This window comes from Anser anser (assembly GCF_964211835.1).
Source record: "Anser anser genome assembly, chromosome: 5".
NCBI lineage: Eukaryota > Metazoa > Chordata > Aves > Anseriformes > Anatidae > Anser > Anser anser.
The window spans coordinates 43,937,669-43,956,207 of NC_139725.1; the positions used below are offsets into that span (position 1 = coordinate 43,937,669).

Sequence of the window (18,539 nt, forward strand, 5' to 3'; positions counted from 1 at the left end):
CGGGGAAGTCTCTACCTTGTCCCATTTACTCACTCTCAAGGAAACTCTCATCAGCATCCTCCAAATCCCCCTCGCTTGCTTTTACTGTCAGGAAGCATGCTCTGCACTTTAATTTGGCCTATCCTTGGGCAAGTTTTGGTATTATATCTCCATCTACAGTAATAAACATCAATGTTGCAGTATTAGAATTTTTGGTTGGCAAGAACAGCAGGAAAACATGCTTAATAAAAAAAATGTTTTTCAAAACCTCCTCCTCATAACAGAGGCTTCATGGAGTTAAAAACACCTGTTTTTCTCTGGAAACTTTCTTTCAAGGAGTTCAGAACAATTTTTAGACACTAACATGCAAACTGCAGAGTGTATCTTGGGAAAGCCACAGAAGCTGCAAAGATTTATGAAGCCTGATGAAGACAGACAAAAATAAGAAATGCACTTAATTTCTCTAAAACTTAATTAGCAATAGTAATATGGTTTCTGATTTACACTTCGATTTACTGGTTTGTCACTTAAACGTAAGCCCTTAAAGAGCTCAGCTAAGCGCTTTTCTTTATGGTTAATGAATGGCTTACAAATATACAGATAACCAATTTAATGAACAAAGCCTTACAAATTCCCTGCTGGCAGATGAGGGAAGCAAGGCACTAGAGGAGGTAATTCACATAAGGTCACAAAGCCCGTGGCAGGTATGAAAACAACACCCAGCACTCCTATTCTGTTGACTTTAACATACAGCAACAAAACCTACAAGGGAAAGTAATAGATTTGTTTTAAACTTAAGTTTTACTGCCTTCCTTGAGGTAACAACAGCACTTTCATTACAGAACATTATTTTTAAGTCCTCAAGGCCACCGTCTACAGAGAGTGGTCTTGCTACTGCAGTAAAGTTTTGTTACTGTAAGTCACCTCTTTGGTACAAGCTGGTGGGCTCTCAAGCATCCTTTTTACTCAGGATTCCAAGCCAAGTGCACAGCCGTGGCACTGAGAGGATAACGTGCTGAGTAAATACACAGCTCCTGTCACCATGACAAATAATGTTAAGTGCAATGGGAGTAAGATGGTTGCAGTCAGGGGCAGGGCACTAACCTGCTGCTGGCGAGCCCCTACGCCCTCTGGGTAGAGGTGCCAGTGGGAGTGAAGGTATCCCCCTGCCATCCGAAGGTTCTTCATCGTGATCACAGATCCGTATGCCAAATCTAAACAGGAAGGAACAAGAGAAAAAAGCATAAGGCAGCTCTCCTATAAATATCTCCCGCAGCCAGCCTGCGGTGCTCTGATTAGGCATGTATGTTCCTGCTTTGTTTTGATGAGAGCTCGCTTCCTGTTTGACATATTACTCCAAACAGCTCATTGCAAGCTTACCTTCCATCACCATCCACTATTCAGTAAAACTGTTACAAAATATTTGAACCTTTTAAAATTCTCCACCTATTCTCCCATAAACAGAAGTGATAGGTTAATTGTATCCAATTTCCATAGAGAGAGGCTTGAGATACCTTTCCATAAGCGTAGCTGGTCAAATTAAAACATAATCAATTTTGAAAAGCACATGACTAGTTTGAAGCACTCCATCCTCCAACCCCTACAGCAACGCAAGAGGGAAGGGAGGCAAGCTCAGGCAGCTATCGGCTGGTACTCTGCCTTAAGACACCTTCTTCCTTCACACCCTCCCAACACAAGTGGATCATCTGGGAGAAAGGACCTGATGCTCTCCCAGTAGCAGCTCTGGAGCAAGGAACAGACAGAGAAAAGCTATAGTAATCAGACAGCAAATGCATATCAAAGACTCAATAGTCCCTAGTGAACTAGAGGATTAGGGAGCAACCACAGAGCCATCATTCTCTTAAGTCCATATGCATGCTGACTACAAAACAGCAGGACCAGGGGCATGCTGTGACACAAAGGAGTAGGTAGTTTGAATTTACACTCTTCTTTTGGCAACAAATCTCATATCCGAACACCTACAAATCTAAGCTGAACAGGACAAATCTTTTTGTTGTCTCAAGCAACACTGAAGGCCAACAAAAGAAGAGCAGCTGCATGCACACAACACTGTCAAATCCCTCAAAATGGTGCCTTTCCCTCAAGAAGTAAAATGAAGACACAGCTAGTGACCGTGCACTAAGCACAATCTAATTTTCAGCCTTTTTCTTTTCTGCTGATAAATCTGATAAATAAAACCGTACAGAGGAACAGCATGGACCTGACCATGACCACAAAGGCATGATCTGCACGGTCCTGCACTGACTCACAGAAGATGTTGTTTTTACTTAAACTCCCAAGTACGCTGACAATACTCAGAGCAGTTTACTCCCCGGGACACTCACGCTCTGGAATGGAGACATTATGAAGATTGTTCCCGATCAGCTGGGACTGAAAGGCAGAACTGAAGAAACCATCGCCAGGACCACTACAAAATAGAACAAAGAATATGACAATTTGAAATCTGGCAAAACAAGCATACAAAACTATCCTGCACTACCAATTCATTTTTACAGAAGGAAAATGAAAAAGAAAAAAAGACAAAAAAAGACAAAACCAGATGGCCTCAGGAGAAGACTGCCTGGATTTGCCTTAGATGCACCTCTAATGCTGTGAATCACAACAGATACATGATACACACACTCTTGCAGGAAATTGCCCAGAGTTGGAAGGACTTGAGAACACAACGATGTATGCCTTCTGGCACCACCAACCATCTTTCGAGGTGTTCTTCTAACAAATAAATTGACCCATTGTCAGGTCAGATATAACAAAGCCTGTCCCTGTGGCTCCAGAAGTCTCATATCCGCTAATAGGTTAGAGGTAAAACCAGCTGACTTAAACTGAAAAATAAGAGATTTAATTTTATATTCTTTTTAATGGTGAAATACTTTATTAATCTCATCTCTTAACATTAGCATATGGGAAAACATTACTTGATGATTTTACTGCTGTTGTGCTCCTTCCACATAAAAAGCATTCCTTAGTGGCAGACATTCAGAATAGAGTCTTTGGGCACACTTACTAGACATTTTTAATCACTGTCAAAGATTTTTTTCAGGAATGCAATGCCTTTTTTTTTTTTTTTATATAGTTACAAAAAGGAATGGAGTTGAGACATTTTCAGGTCCAGGAAAGAAAGGGAAGGAAAAAAAAAGAATACGGAGGGTTTGGTCAGGATACTTCCTTGGCACATCAAAGTCTCAAGGTCAAACTCTGTTTCACTGCCAGCTTGGCCAGAGCCTTTCTCTAAGAACAATGCGGGAGTCTGGGAAGGGAATTAAACAAAGACACAGCTTGTGGCTGTGCTTCTGATGCTGAAAATGGAGAAATCCATAATCAATGGTCTTTAATTCAAAGTATAGACAGATGATTTTTCTACTGGAAAAAAAAAAGAATTATAAAATACCTTTTATTTAACACTGTAAAATGAACAGCAAACATGGCCGTGTAGAGGGCAAGCGGGAGTAGGATGAGGCAGAGTACACGAGCCAGTAAATGCTTCCCAAACATGACCTGTAATAAACATAGCCTGGATCAAACAGTGTAGCTACAGACAACTCCACTCCATACTTCGCAGGACTCTGAGTAGCAGTCTGCCATGCACACATGCACAGCAGGCTGCAGAATTAGCTCAAAGAGGCCTAGAGAAAGGTAAAAGCTTGGGCAGAGTTTGCTGCGCATCTCAAAAATGCAGAGCTGTGGTAACCTTGAAATTTCAGGCTCTTGGAGGGAAGACAAAAAAGACAATGGGATATTTTAATTTCCCAAAATACTGAATATCCCTAACTTTAGGGAAGGAAATTGGGCAGCTCCCATTGACAAAACTTTGAAAACAAGGACCTGTTTGGTCCTTGATGCCTTTGAAAAGGAAAAACCTGTTTACCAGTGGTACTCATCTTGGCATACAATCACAGCAAGGAGAGGGCTTCTAGAATAGCAATTTTTAAAGGTAAGCAAAAGGGAAAATGAAAACATGAGCACACAAGCTGCTACATGCACTACTGCCACCAAGCAAAGATGTGAATATAACAAGGGCTAGAAATGCTTCAGTCACTGAAACCAGCTCATTTAGCAAGGACACTTTCATACTGCAACTTCTTTTGCTGCTCCTCAGCCAGAAGTTATAGAAAAGTCAGCAGCAAATCCTACGAGCGTTTCAGCTGCCTCAACACAAAAGCAGAGCACTTGATTTAAATCACTGGGAGAGGTCGCTTGCACACAGGTGGCCAATATGTGATGGCACATTCACATCCTACTGACACTGCAGGTAACAGAGCACATAATCTGAAGTACACAATGGGTAATAAATAGCTGTGGGAGAAGAAAATACCTTGAACAGCAAAAATTGTTTGCTAAACGTCCACATCTAACTACAAAGCTGATAAAGGCAAACGCACTTACTGTCTTTTTTTTTTTTGTGATACCTATCACACAATCATTAAGCTAATCATTTTCCATCCATTAACACCAGATCCAAAGATTTCAGAAGTAATGGGGAAAGAGAAATGGTCTAAAATTTTGGGTAGACCTGTGCGGTGCCAGGAGTTGGACTTAATGATCCCTTATGGGTCCCTTCCAACTCGGGATATGCTATGATTCTAAGAGCTGAGTATTTTACAAAACAAAGAACCTACTGAAGCCAACAAACGAAGCAGTTGCTCAGCCCAGATACTTGGGCAGAACATTTGATAACCACTGGACACTTGGAAAAACGCTGACTGATGGCACATAACCACATTTCTGTAGCACAGCACCATACGAGCTAACCTCCAGTTCCCTAGTCAAAATGACTAAAACATGCTTTAATCTGTGTGAAAAAGATTTCTCTAACTACAGACTTCAATGCAAAGTCCAAAAAGAAAATGCACATGAAGGACAACATCAAGCAAACCAGAAGAGCGGTCCAAGTTAAGCTGAGAATTCTAGAAATCAAATTATTCCCCAAAACCCTGCATGTAAATAATCATGAAGAGTTTCCTAACAAATGCAGAGAGAAATTATTCAGGCTTTGTGGGTTTGATCCTCGGTGTCCCCCCCCCCCCCCCCCCTTCTCAAGCACTACAATTGCCAAATATTTTGTTATTCAGAAAGCATCTACCTTCTGGAGTAAATTTCTTTAAATATTCTAACACTCAGGGGCTTGCTGCCTTTGCTGCCAGCAGCAGAAATGAAATCACTGTGCAGCCGTCTGCTGGCAGAAAGCTTAGACATGATGGATTTGTTCCATTTCAAATGCAATTAACTGACTCTGCTCAAGAAGTGCTTCTCCGGAGCCGGAACACTGCATCTTTGCAGCCCATGTTGATTCCCATTAATCAGAGAAAACAGATCACACAGCAGGAATAGAAAAAGTCCCCCAAATCCCCCACTGTTTATGAGACAGGACAGAAGTAGTAAGTGAAAGAAACAGGATTTTTAAGTTTCAGAAGAGGCTGAGACAAGAGGCAAACTGAACACCTCTTAAAAGGTGTGCTTGAAGAATTATATTTTTTTCCTGCTGGTTGCCAGATAGCAAATGGGATATCAAGGTATTTCTCCAAATATCAGATTTCACAGCCCACAAACGCAAAATGCAATAGATTAGAACAGGGCACCCAAATACACTCGTGAATTTCTTAGCGCTTACAAGAACTAAATGTGTGTGAAATCAAGCAGTCTACAGCTCCCTCCATCCTCAGGACGAGCTACAGAGACTGCATGTTACAGAGCTTGCCCACGACCCACCTACAGCACACCACTGCCATGCAGCCTGGGCCACTGCACTCCCATCAAGCACAGCCTGAGCTTGCTCTGCTCATGTAAACCAGGCGCTGCATGACATGCCTGTCTGCCAGGTAGCACATACTCCTCAGAAGGTCACAAAACAGTGTTGGACATCTTGCTTTGGGCCATTGTACAGCCATTGCCGATGAGCATTTTCAGCCTAGACTGAAATAAAACTCATCCAACTGGAAAGGTTGGAATAGTTTCTCTCAGGAAAAAGCCACAACCTTTTTTTGTGCTCCTATGAGATACAGGATACGGAGATATATCCTGTTGTAGTATGTGTTTCTTAAAAACGTATGGCGATAATTTTTCCCATTGTAACTTTCACCTTTAATCTTTGTCATCTACCTCAGGTGCCTGTTTGCTGCAGACAGAGCATCGCTGTTTGCTTCCGTGGTTGTCAAAAACTAGGAGACTTATAAAGGCAAAAGAAAGCAAAACAAAGAAACCCTTAGCATAAAAGAGAAGTTTTTTGACACTCACCAGTGACAGGCTGAGGTTCCCCAGCAAGTCCCACAGATCATAGATTGTGTTCAGACCAACCAAGAGGACTACAAAAAGGCCAACAAACTTTACCCCCATTGCTCCAGCAAGGTTCACCCCAGTCAGGCTCAGCCAGAACCACCAGGAGGCAGAAAATGGCCTGCGGGACAGACAGAGCAGGTCAGAGAATAAATGATGGCTACAGGAATGGGAAGCTGTGATCAGGAAAACAAACACCAAATCACTATCCTGCAAAGTTACACTCCATCTTCTCATGAGCCCATGAGGAATAGAAAGAAATGTTTTTCTTTAATTTCAGAACGATGCTAGGATACGCTCGATACACAGCTCAGACAAGCCCATCACTTAAACCTAGGCAGCCCCCTATCTCCCCTTTAAGGAAGGGAACACAGATACAGGCATAAACTGAAATACTAGTACAAAGAAAATCCCACACATGGAAAGTCTGAAGATTAGGACTCTCACTACATAAAGATGCAAGCTTACATTACTCAGAAAGTTAAGGACACAATGGAGGACAGAACAAATAGAACAACCACTTTTGGTAAAGCAGAGAGGCCACAGTGGAGAACATCTGTCCAAAGAACAAACAAAAGTTGCAGCAAAAAGCAATAAAATTACAAACTAAACTAAAACTGAACCACAGAAAAAAGATGAGAGAAGATGACCGGAAATTTAAAAGCTTTCACTGCACAGGCAAGTATCAACTTCATAGTTGCATTTTGACTAAAAATCCTTGTGCCCTGCTGAGCAACACAAGAGATAGAGCTGGCTTTTACTTTACATAAGATGAACTAGTTAGAGCTAATCCTGTTTTCTAAGCCATGAGAGACAAGTTCAGATCAAGGCACACAGAGCTACATCACGAGCTGATCAAACCCTGCCCTATACCTCAGTGCCTTAACTCCCTGGGGGACGTGTTGTAGATGGGAACAGCCTTAGATGGCCTTACCTGACGCTGCAGGCTGTGCTTCAGCCATGTGTGCTGCAATCATGCTAAGACTTATATGAGCAGTACTTGAATATTGCATGAAGCAAAAAATGCTCATATATCACACAATATTCTAAGCTTTTACGCCTTCAAATTCTGGATGTATTGTGCAGTAACTACTCTGTACAGCCCAAACACAAAGAAGCCCTCTGACATATCCAAACACCTATAAACAAACAATCCCCTCTCATGAAGTCTATAGCAAATATCCTGAGCAATTTAACTGCTTTATTCAGAAACATCCTGGCTGTATTTCCCTTAAATTTTTGGTACCAATTTCTTTAAACCCAACAAATGACACTCTTTACCTTGACTAGCAGGATTTTATAAATGCTCACAGGATAACAGTCACCGTTAAGCTGCGTTTCTCTGTTCTGGAGACAAAGTGACTATGTCAAAATGGTGTATTAATATTTTTGCCATTAAGGAGCAAAGCTTTAAACAGGCTATGAACATCTTTCATTCCTATGTTTCCAACCTACAACGCCCTATATCACATTCTTTCCTGTCAAGAAGTTTTAAAAAGCTTTGGCATTCATTTTAAAGATTTGCAGTTCCATAAGCTATTTCTGCTGAAATTTCCTTCCCATGTAAAAATCTATTTAAGTTTCCCTCCTGGTCCACCCTAGCCATGATACCTTCTCCCTTGTTTCACAAACCTTTGTTTCACAGTTTATCTCCCCTACCATGATCCATTTTCACCTCCAAGTTTCCTGAAACAATCTGATCTCAGCCATTCACCCAGACTATCAAGTGTCAGACAGGTTCTAAGACTCTATTCATGCAAAAGCTGAATACTAAAAGTTTAAAAACAAAAAACCACCTCTTTATCTTACCTATCTGCACAGGCATTACATTTCACCATACTCAGAACAGCTCCCATCAGGAAGAACATCAGAATGGGGTCCAGCAGAATATACTGGGACAAAGTAATACAGCCCGTATCTGCAGACAGACACAGATGTCAGAAATGGGACTGCCAATTAAAAATTGTCATATAAAACAGAGTAACTTGGCTTTTGGAAGCCTCTCTCATTAAGCACAGTATCCTGCGAGGTATCTCATGATAATCCGGAAATGAAACCCTCTGAACAATTAACCAGTTCAATTCTGCTGTAGCAGGAACACCTACCAAAAATAAGGATGCAAGCTGTGAGTAATGCTGCTGGCAGCGACTTGGACAGTTCCAGCACTGTGAGGTAGGCGAAGGGAACCAGGCAGGAGCCAAGGAACGCACAGAACTGCGAGAGAAGAAGATGATGGGAGAAGTTATACCCCTCCCCAAGGTGAACACAAACACACACAAACTCTTTCCCTTCCTTCATGCTATATACCTACCAATTACAGGGGGTGCTGCAGTTACTGAATTGACTGAGATCATCAGAAAAAGATGAATGATCAAAGATATATCATTCAGAGAACAACAGCTGCTTACTCTGCTCTGTCTCTAGAGGTGTCAGTAACAATAGCCATTCTCTTTCTAGACCGCACCAGGTATCCATAAAAACATGTCAAGTAGACACATTACACATCCATCACACTCAACTCATTTTAACAAGATATTACCATATGAAATCTAAGAATAGAATATATTGTATCTTACATCTTTAGCAGACCAACATCACCTCCTCTTCTCAAATGAGAGCGAGGGTAGTTGGAGGAGGAAGAACAAATCAACACAAAAGAAAGTAGCATCGCAATAAAATTCTCCCTCTTTAGCACTTCTCCCACTTTAGACTCGGGGAAACATAGAACTACGAATTGCTGGAGACTTGGAAAGTAAACCAAGAAAATACACCTTCCCGTTTTCATCCTTCTTTCTAGGCACCAGCAACTGGCAACTTTCTTCTTTTGACTTATCTGCTGCCAGGTTTATGGCTCTATCTCTTTGTAGCTAACAGCAGAGCCATGGTTTCAGGTAGAATACCACTGAATAGTAATTCCTCCCATCAGCTCATTCAGCTCAGCATCAGTGGCGGTGGCAGCAAATGATCCTGGCTTTCTTGAAATCCTTGGCTCTCAGCCAGCAGGGACTCCAGCAGAACAGCCAGCACGACAGGGTAAGCAGAAGCCCAAGCTCAGCAACAATCCCTTTGTAGGACAGGCAATATACCCCTCCCACTCGGGAGTCTAGTCCCTCTAATTAGTAGCAAGAGATTCCCTCAAGAATCACCTCTCTTCTTCACCTGGCCTCTCACAGCCAGACATCAGGACTTATTCACAATACAACCACCAACACTTTTCTAAGGAGCTTAGAGACAAGGCACAAGGCTAGAGAGACCTCTGACCTAATCCACTAAAGCTGCTCTTAAGACATAATACTCTTACTGAAAAGCACAGGAGAGCTAAAAAGCTTGATACTAGCCTGTAACGCCTTACCCCTCTCATTCCCATGTAGTTGTGCTGCTCATATCTGTCCCCTGGCTTTTGGAATGGAAATGTGCCATCATATCCACTAAGGTAGCCAGCAAGTCCAATCAGCATCTGAAAAGGAAAAAAAAAGTGGAAAAAATGATCAGGGAAATCACACTGGAGGGAGAATCCAAGCCAGCAGCTGGTAAGATTTTGATACAAGGCCAGTCTGATTCACAGGATAACAACTTAATTCTGACACACCTTCCAACAACATCTTCTGTACAGAATTCATATGCATCCATATTGCCCTTACCTAAAAGCAACATCAGAAGGGATCATAAGGACTTTAGCTGACTATAAGTATATCTGCAGGCTCAAGAGAAGTAACCAACCACGGGATTTATCAGAGAGAATTCTGTCTCTGTAGATTCCCCCCTAGCTCCCTATTCCCACAGTTTAAGGAGGCTCAGACTGGAAGAAAGACAATCTGAGGTAGAAGTGATACATCAACATCACAACACAAAACTTCCTTTACTGCTACAACAAGTTCTTCCATTGCCAAATAGCAACTCAAGGCTCTCAAGGTCCTTTGTGGTAGGCATCTGATTTGCACACAAGCTGTCAGAAACTGGTTGGTTCCTCTGATCTGTAAGCTCTGATTAGACACCCCCTCTAGACCACATAGGTCTCACATTCATTTTTTAACTTCCATCTGCTCAAGCCTTTCAAATACCCAACGGGCAACGCTGTTTTGCTTTCCCATGCTCAAAGCGTTTTCACAGAGAAGAAAAGCTGCAAGCTGAAACTCTGAATACAAAATGCAAATACCACGATGCCAACAACAGCTAGGAGAGGTATTGATGTTTACCACATCATTTGACCAGAAGGAAGGGAAGACTTGTGTCGGCCCATTCCCGTGACTTCTGAAACACAACGGCAGAGCAGTTTACCTTCCCCAGAGGAGGATGGACATCAAAGAAGAAGGTCCGATTAATGTAGTAACTTCCCATCTTCCCAAAATGGGTTTCATCCCAACTGGAAAAGATAAACACAAAGCACAACCTACTACAACGCTGAGGATGGTAAAGATCCAGGAAGGTGTTTTTCCTCATGTTTTTCGTCTTACAAGGGGTTATTGCCAGGCAGTCTACATGGGACAATTCATTCGAGGTCCCCGTACCTCGGGGACCCCCAACCCGCCACCCCGGCACGCAGTCCCCTCACTACCCCACCGTCCGTGCCCGTGGAGCCGTGCAGGGCGCTCTGTGGCCGCCAGACCCCGCCGCCAGCCCGGGCACCGCTCCGCACCGGCCGCGCCCGTACCAGACGTGCGGCGGCTCCGGCAGGCGGTGGAAGCGGGAGGCGAAGCTGAGGAGGGTGACGAGGGCCAGCGCTGCCCGCGACCCCGCCGGGGCGGCCGGCGGCCGAGCCTCGGGCGGAGCGGGAGCGGGGGAGGCGGCCCGCGGGGAGGGCCCCGGCGGCCGGCGGCAGCCCCGGGAGCGCAGCGGGCCCGGCCCGGCCCGGCCGCCCCCCGCCGGCGGCATGGCGGGGGCTCGGCGGGACGCAGCGGCAGGGCGGCCCCACGGCGGCACGGCAAATGGAGGCGGGCGGGGGGGCGCGGGGCACGCCGGGAGTTGTAGTCCTCGGGCCCGCAGCGATGAGCTCGGCGGCAGCCAAGGTACCGGGCCTCGGGGCGCGGGGACCGGCCCCGGCGCGATGGGGGGGGGGGGCGGTTCTCGTCTCTTTCTCGTCTTTTCTGCAGAAATTCTGCACGTGGCTTCAGTTTCCTCAGTTTGATTCCCAGGGCTGTATTTTTGCCTTGGTAACTGCTGAGAGCCTGCCAGTCTCTCCAGCTGCCTTATTTATTCCGAACAAAAAGCTAGAGGCAGAAGCCAGGTTCCTAAATGCCTTCCTGACCTCAAAGCGTGTTGGTGAGTTCTGACACCAGGGCTGGAGCTGCAGCAGGGCCCGTGGGGACGCACATACAGCTGGCTGCAATTCAAAGGCTTGAACCTGCCTGGCTGTGTTTGTGTGTCCGGGGCACAGATCTGGGGGCATGGTCCTGTTCTCATTGGCTTTAGGAGATAAGCTTTCCCCCACCCTAGCTGAGTTAAAAGGGAAAGGCAAGAGGTGATTTTTATTTCCTGGAGCAGATTGCACGCAGTGACCATGGCATCAGAAAAGGTGAGAGCTTGGGTGGGGTGAAAGCACCTGGGAGAGCTGCCTTGGTGCTGGCATTCAGGTGAAGGTGAGGTGTCTGCCCCCTTAGCGCTCATCTCGAACAGCAGGAGCTCCTCTCGTTTGGAAAGAGGTCTGGCCCTGCCCTCCTTGGCTGGAAAAGCTATTTTATGCCACTCAAATACCCCGTGCAGGTGCTTGGCAAAATCAGTGGGGAATTTGCTTCAAGAATCCATGACAGCATAGAAGTCAGCAGCATCTGGTAGGAGCAAAGAGGGAAACTTTGTAGGGGATAATTTTAAGATTGCTTGTGCGTTCTTGAAAACAGATAAAACTAATTAGAGAGCCAGCGTGAAAAACAGTGGCACTACCTGTACACCCAGAACAGGAACACTCGCTTCCAGAAAGGCACCCTCTCCTCCGGCAAAACTTGCTCTGCTGTATCTTAAACTTCCTGAAATGCACTGTCCTTCTTAAAATACTATTTTATTCCCACCATATAACTACTTTATCTTTCTCTTCTCAGCCGATACTTTATGGTTATTTCCGAAGTTCCTGTTCATGGAGAGTGAGAATTGGTAAGTTCCAGTTTTACTGCAGCATCCTCCCCTTCACTAACTGAATTAATTGGTCACTTATTAAGAAAGAGATCAGCAAACATGAACCTGGGACAGTGACATTGCATTTTCTCCACCTTCTCTAGAGTGGGAAGGAACACCACAGCGTACCTGGAGCTGGGGGAAGGGATAGGAGCAGACGGGAGGATTTCCACTTAGCAGAGAATTGAGAATATCTCCTGTAGCCATCTGACATTCAGGAGGCAGTGGGAAGTGGGAGGGGAGTACATGGTTTGTGCAAACTTCTCCCCAGCTTTCCGAACCAGAGGGCAGAAGCAGCAGCAGTTCCTTGCCTGTGGACAAGCCCTGCTTGACGCGGGCTTTGGAGGATCTTTCCCTTCACTTGGTATTTTTTGGAGATTTGTCTGTGCAGCTAGTTAGAGAGAATTACTCTTTTTGTAAAGCTAACGTGATGCAGATGGCTGTTTCTGTCACATTATTTAGTGGGATCCTACACTCTGTTTTACACACATACTGCATCAGACTGTGATCTGCCTTGATCCTGAGAGCTAAGCAGGGCTGGGAATTGACCCCGTTTAGACTGAGGCAGCCTGGAAAATGGTTTGGGAGGTGAATACAGGATCCCCTGCCCTGCCTAAGCCCCCGTCAGGAAAGGCTATGCTGCAAAGAGTGACAAAGCTTGTTTTGAATAATGCAGTGCTCTTGCCAGGACTGATCTTTAGTGCTTTGGTCCTTCATTTGCATTTGGTCTTTCACAGATCACTATCTTCTCATGGGATTCAGGCTGCCTTTCTTGAGGGATAGGGTCTTTTCTAGTTTTAAAGCCTTCTTTTTTCCCAAATGGAGATGGTAACATTCCCCTGAGGCCATTACCAGTGAAACTTGCCTCAGTGTGTCTTCTGAAGCTGTATACTCTGTTTTCCCTAGCACTGGCTCTGAAAGGGATTGCCTATGACCAGGTACCAGTGAACCTCCTGAAGGATGGGGGGCAGCAGGTAAGGATACAGCTACTGTTGGTCCCTCCAGGGGTGCTGAACTTGGGGATCATTAGGAGAATTGGGATCAGAACTAGAAAGTTCACAGGGAAAGTCACTGCATTCCACACTGCTTCTCTGCAATAGTTGCTTTCAAACAGTGTTCCCTGGCATGCAAGACAGAAGAAGGTGACTGCAGGAGACCAAAGGTTTTCTTCTCTGTCTTAAACATCGGTGACTGAATTTCATAAGGCTGAGGATCTTTTGCTCCTGCTTAGCATGATATAACCAAACATATCTAGCACGCAGACTTGAGAGAAGCTGCACTGTAACATAAGCACAGGCTTCACCTCACTCGGTACCAGAAGGGGTGTCCAAAAGATGCTAAATAATATAGCACGGTGCTGCAAAGGAGCTGCCAAAGGAAGGGGTGGGTTGCCAGAAGAGATGTCCACAGAAAACTTATTCAAGGGGGATGCAACTGGGAGTCGTGCCTAGCAGTACCACCAGCTTGATGTGCCAGTATAGGCTGAGATGGAGTTGGAGAACTAGAAAGGTAATAGTAAAGCTGCTGTAGTACCATCCATCCTGAGCTTTGTATTGATGGTTTATAAAGAGGTAAGGCAGTCTGGCTGTGGATGCAGTGATCCCTGAGCCCCAGCAAGAACTTGCTGTAGGCTAACAGTATAGTGTAATGTACTGTGAATATTAGTACTGAGGTAGAAGGAAAAGCCAGGTTAAAACAAGGAAAAAAAAAAGCTAACTGGGTTCTAGGGGAAGAAAAGAATAATAATTTCTGGTTGCAGTAATCTCAGGTTCATTTCTACAGTTTTCTGCTGAATTTAAAGCAGTGAATCCAATGCAGCAAGTACCAGCCTTGAAAATTGATGGCATCACCCTTTCTCAGTCGGTGAGTTAACAGCCACTTTCTTGCTAATCATTCACCCTAGCCTGCTACCCAGGCTAGAGGGGAAGGCTTTTCTTTGTGTCTTACCCCAGAGCTTTCATTTGTACATTACAAAACACACGGCATTTGTGATAAATAAAAGAATACCACTTGGGGGTAGAAATAGCATGTAGTCCCTACTGGGAAACTCCTATTTAAACTCAACTTGGCTTTGGTTCAAAATCCCACCTTTTACTGAACAGTTTGTAGTCTGGTTTAGAAGGCTGTGCTAGGGTTTGCATGAAATTATAGCAGGGCTAAATCAGAAGGTCCCAACAAAACATCCAAGGGGATATGCAGTTGCTTGGATTAGTAACAAACTCCATTCAAAAGCTGTTTTATTATGTTGGACCAGCTAGAAATTCCCCTTTCCTAGGTGTTCAGGATGCATACTTTTCCTCCGCTCCCCAATAACCTCCCCTTATCTCTTTGTTCATTGCAGCTAGCTATAATTCATTATTTAGAAGACACTCGTCCTAACCCCAGACTCCTGCCCCAAGATCCAAAGAAGAGAGCCCAAGTCAGAATGATCTCGGATCACATTGCCTCTGGCATTCAGCCACTCCAGGTATTGCCTTTTCATATCCATACCAATGAGAAAAACAGGATGGATTTCCAGGAGTCTGTACCTCTTCAAAGCTCAGCCTCTGCTACCGGCCAGTAGAGTGACAAACCGGAAGGCTGTGTGTTAGCAGATGAAATCTGTACTTAGCCTCTGCCTAATCTGTGAATGGCAACAGAATTTCATACAAAGAAAATCCCACAGCACCCCAGGGTTCTATCCAGAAAGAACTGAACCCATATAGTTTCACTGCAGGGTCTACAATGTTTTAGGAAGAAGGAGTGACCCCAGGAGCACAGGCAAAAGGATACCCTGGCAGCTGCTGTTACAGAACAGACCCAGGAGAGAGAGCGAGCAGGGTGCATCGTTCACTGAGGGTGAGGTTAGGGCTGACTCAGCAGGCTGAGCTCAGGCAGGGCACTCAGGTTTGGCACCTCCTCATCCCTCCTCCCTGCCAACTGCAGTCAGTCTAACCTGGAGATTGCTTACCTTCACAGAACTTGAAAGTCCTGAAACAAATGGGGGAAAGAAAAACGGAATGGGCTCAGAAGTGCATCGCGTCTGGCTTCCAAGGTGCATCCTGTCTCCAAAATGATCCACACTTTGAGTACCCTTCAAAACTCTGTGGGTCAGCACACAGGGGCCCTACTTTCTCCTCAACCAGAACAACAGATTGCCTTAGGCTCTTGTGCTGGGTGCTGCCCTGCTGGGAGACAAAACGCTCTTCCCACACGGAGTCCCATGTCGAGGACTGCTAGCTCTCCAGGGTCTTGGAGGAAAAATGCTGTCCACAGTGTATTTCCACTGCTGTGCATGGAAGAGGGAAAGCTCGGGGCCATTCTCTACACTGCAGCAGTTGATTCACCCTGAAGCACAAGGGCTGACAGCACTTCTTCTTTTCACCCAGCTGCTCCCAAACTAGTGGCTTTTGCTTTGAAATTCTATCAACCAATATTGGTATGATTTTTTCTGTATATAAAAGACATCTGATGGCAAACTCCCACAGAATTTAGCAAGTAGAAGAGTATTTCTTTACTTCCCAATGAGAAATATGGAGCTTTTTGTTTCCTCAGAACCCTTTTGCCCATATGCTAGAATGACAGGCCTATCTTCACTTCTAGATAGATACAAACTGACTGAATCTCTGTAATTTTTCTCCTTCCCACTCTCGCGTATCTCCACATTGTGCTCTTAGTATCTCAGCTGCATTGCCTGAAACAGCTGAAACCACCCTGGATACTAAAATACTGAAGGACACTAAAGACTCTCATAACTATGCTGTTGTAGGATTTCCATTCTTTCTAGATTCTGCCCCAAATTGCTCCTTTTTCATCCTCAGCTCAGAGTTGAAATGCTCTTGTTCATAACTCCCAGTCTAAAAGGTCTTTGGGGTTCCCTCCAAATGAGTTTTAAATGCCTTACTCCAATGTACCCTCTCTTGACAGCACTGGAACAGGTTCTGCAGCAGACTGCTGGACGCTACTGTGTGGGAGATGAGGTAAGTACCTGAGAAAGTGTTGTGTATCACTGGAGAACTGGAAGCCCCAGCATATTACATAAACTAGGAAAGGGAATTAGTTGTGGAGAGACAGCACAACCACATCCTGTGTCTGAAGTTACATACTGTGCCTACACCACAGGAAAAACAGCTGCATGGATCCTACTTTGGCCATTACTGACTTGCAAATAGTTATAAAGATGTTTATTTGTTCCTGCCTATAACACACTCATAGCCAGATTTGCAGCTCTATCTAGGATCTGGGAACTGGCTGCCACTGGATGATGTGGGAACAGTTTAAATACCTTTCATCCTTAGTAGATTTGGAGTTCAAAGTGTCCTGTTGTAGGGACAAAGCTTGGCTCAAGAAACAGATTCATTTTTTAACTTTGTCCTGTGTGAGCTTTAACCAAGTTGTATAATTTTCCTGCTCTTTCTTCAATTTTATCATGGACAGATTTCAGAAAGAAATTGCATACAAGCTGTTCTGACCCTTTCCAAGCAAGAGACACTTAGGTCTTTTCAATTTAGCAGTCCTGTTCAGTGGGCAATCAGATAGTTCCTATAAAAGTCTGGCAGAAAAGGAAGGCTCCTGCAATGATGCAGAGGATTGTATAGCGGGAACATTATGGAGCTCTTGATGGGCAAAGACTAGTTAATGAGATCCTAAGCTGAAAAATGTGTTCCTAAAAAGATGCCCAGAGTTTCATGACCTGGGGAATGGTGTGGGCATCTTTTGTGCAGATAGGCAGCTAGATGTATTATCCTCGAGTCATCTTTTCAGAATGAATCCCTGAGCTTGTGTGCAAAAGCCCTATCATTCAGTTGGTCTTGATCTTGTTGGGAGTTTTTTGATGCTTCTGCAATGCAAGCAAGCGAAATTTACACATCTTTTCCCAGCCATGCAACACACAACCCAGTCTCCTCCCTCTGCAGCTTGCCAGCAGACTTGTTTGCTCAGTGGTGGTTGCTATAGAAGCAGTGTGTGCTTGAGGTCATCATGATCACCTGGTAAATAGAAAGATCCCTAAAGGCTGGTAACTTCTTGTATTAGTGATTTCTGTAAGTTTCCTGTCCTTGTACTGTTGTAGTATTAATGCTCATTTAAATAATGGGATTATTGCAACAACTCCTCTCTACACAACAATTAATGAAATCTTATCAGATGCTACTGGCTGATAGCCTAATTACTCTGACCCCTTTTCTCTGTGCTCCATTTGCAGGTTTCCATGGCTGATCTGTGCTTGGTGCCTCAAGTTGCCAATGCTGAAAGGTAATTAACACTAAGCTGTTAGCCTTAGGTACTCTTTAAGGGCACCTAATCTTGGAGATAAGGAGCTGGGCTATCTTCTCAGAGGCCCCTGAAGGAAACCTGATCTAGGTCCTTAGAAAAGCTAAGGCTGCTTGCACCCCACATCCTCTCTCCCTCTGTGCCCTGTTTACTCTGCACGTGAGGTAGGGGGTAGGGGAGAGTAATCCGGCTATATTTGTTGAAAAGCCTAAACCTATGCAAGTAGTGGCTGCGTGATTCCCCTGCAAACCATAGTGCCTTCTTACCATAAGCTGAACACTATGTAAAAACCTACTGAACTTGGAAGAAATAAGTAGCCTAACTTTCCTCTACCATTTATTTTTAAACCTACAGGAATTAATCTTTTCTCTTAAGGTAAATGCACCACAGCCCATGAGATTCACCCACACTGGGCAGGCACAGCACACTGCTCTATCCTTCTGCTCAATGCTGCACTGGCTGGCTGACTGTGCCTCACAAATCCTCTTCCTTTTGCAGATTCAATGTGGATCTGGATCCATATCCCACAATAACTAGAATAAACAAAGCCCTCCTGGAGTTAGAGGCATTCAAAGTAAGCCACCCATCCCGGCAACCAGACACTCCTGCGGAGCTGCGAGCTTGAAGCCCTTCTACCCATTAAATCAAGTAAGCTGGAATGGCTAAGGGAACAACAGCCACAGCTCGAGTAGGACTTGGTGCCAGCCAGAAGCCCTGTACTAATGTCTCACTGTCACTTTGATAGGAAGGAGGAGAGAGGGAAAGCCTTACTGCTGCAGAAGTAGCCTCGAGGAATTACAGAAGCTGTGCCTGTGCTGGAAAGCTTGCAGCTACTTCTGAATATGTTTTTCTAACTTCTGTATGTCCATGAAACAGATTAAAGCAGAAATATCAGAATGTAATTATCAGAAGCC

The 18,539-nt window shown here is 44.7% G+C and overlaps 2 protein-coding genes across 8 annotated transcripts in view; one reads left to right on the forward strand and one right to left on the reverse strand.

Moving 5' to 3' along the window:
- The window catches only part of POMT2 (protein O-mannosyltransferase 2), a gene marked incomplete at its 5' end in the record, with an annotated part of 26,820 nt that extends 15,150 nt beyond the window's left edge, over positions 1–11,670 (reverse strand). For 2 of the 4 annotated variants that reach the window (XM_083837980.1, XM_083837979.1), the window contains 9 exons: positions 1,084–1,193; positions 2,325–2,407; positions 3,389–3,495; positions 6,232–6,391; positions 8,080–8,188; positions 8,376–8,484; positions 9,623–9,727; positions 10,549–10,633; positions 10,922–11,160. In XM_083837980.1, the coding sequence (XP_083694106.1) occupies positions 1,084–1,193; positions 2,325–2,407; positions 3,389–3,495; positions 6,232–6,391; positions 8,080–8,188; positions 8,376–8,484; positions 9,623–9,727; positions 10,549–10,633; positions 10,922–11,142 (1,089 nt within the window). Of the gene's footprint in view, positions 1–1,083; positions 1,194–2,324; positions 2,408–3,388; positions 3,496–6,231; positions 6,392–8,079; positions 8,189–8,375; positions 8,485–9,622; positions 9,728–10,466; positions 10,634–10,921; positions 11,161–11,515 lie in introns of those variants that run through there. The other 2 variants (XM_083837981.1, XM_083837982.1) reach the window with 2 other exon arrangements.
- Positions 11,180–18,527, forward strand: GSTZ1 (glutathione S-transferase zeta 1). Of its 4 annotated transcripts, none has more exons than XM_083837988.1 (10): positions 11,180–11,276; positions 12,303–12,354; positions 13,282–13,349; positions 14,158–14,238; positions 14,717–14,842; positions 15,334–15,409; positions 16,282–16,334; positions 17,558–17,607; positions 18,124–18,273; positions 18,371–18,527. In XM_083837988.1, the coding sequence occupies exons 1-9, from the start codon at positions 11,196–11,198 to the stop codon at positions 18,248–18,250; spliced, it is 714 nt and encodes a 237-aa protein (XP_083694114.1). In that variant the 5' UTR covers positions 11,180–11,195; the 3' UTR covers positions 18,251–18,273; positions 18,371–18,527. The 4 variants fall into 4 exon arrangements, with proteins under 4 accessions (XP_083694114.1, XP_083694117.1, XP_083694115.1 ...); XM_083837991.1 differs by lacking the exon at positions 11,180–11,276 and adding an exon at positions 11,375–11,529; XM_083837989.1 differs by lacking the exon at positions 11,180–11,276 and adding an exon at positions 11,642–11,782.
- The last annotated feature ends 12 nt before the right edge of the window (positions 18,528–18,539 follow it).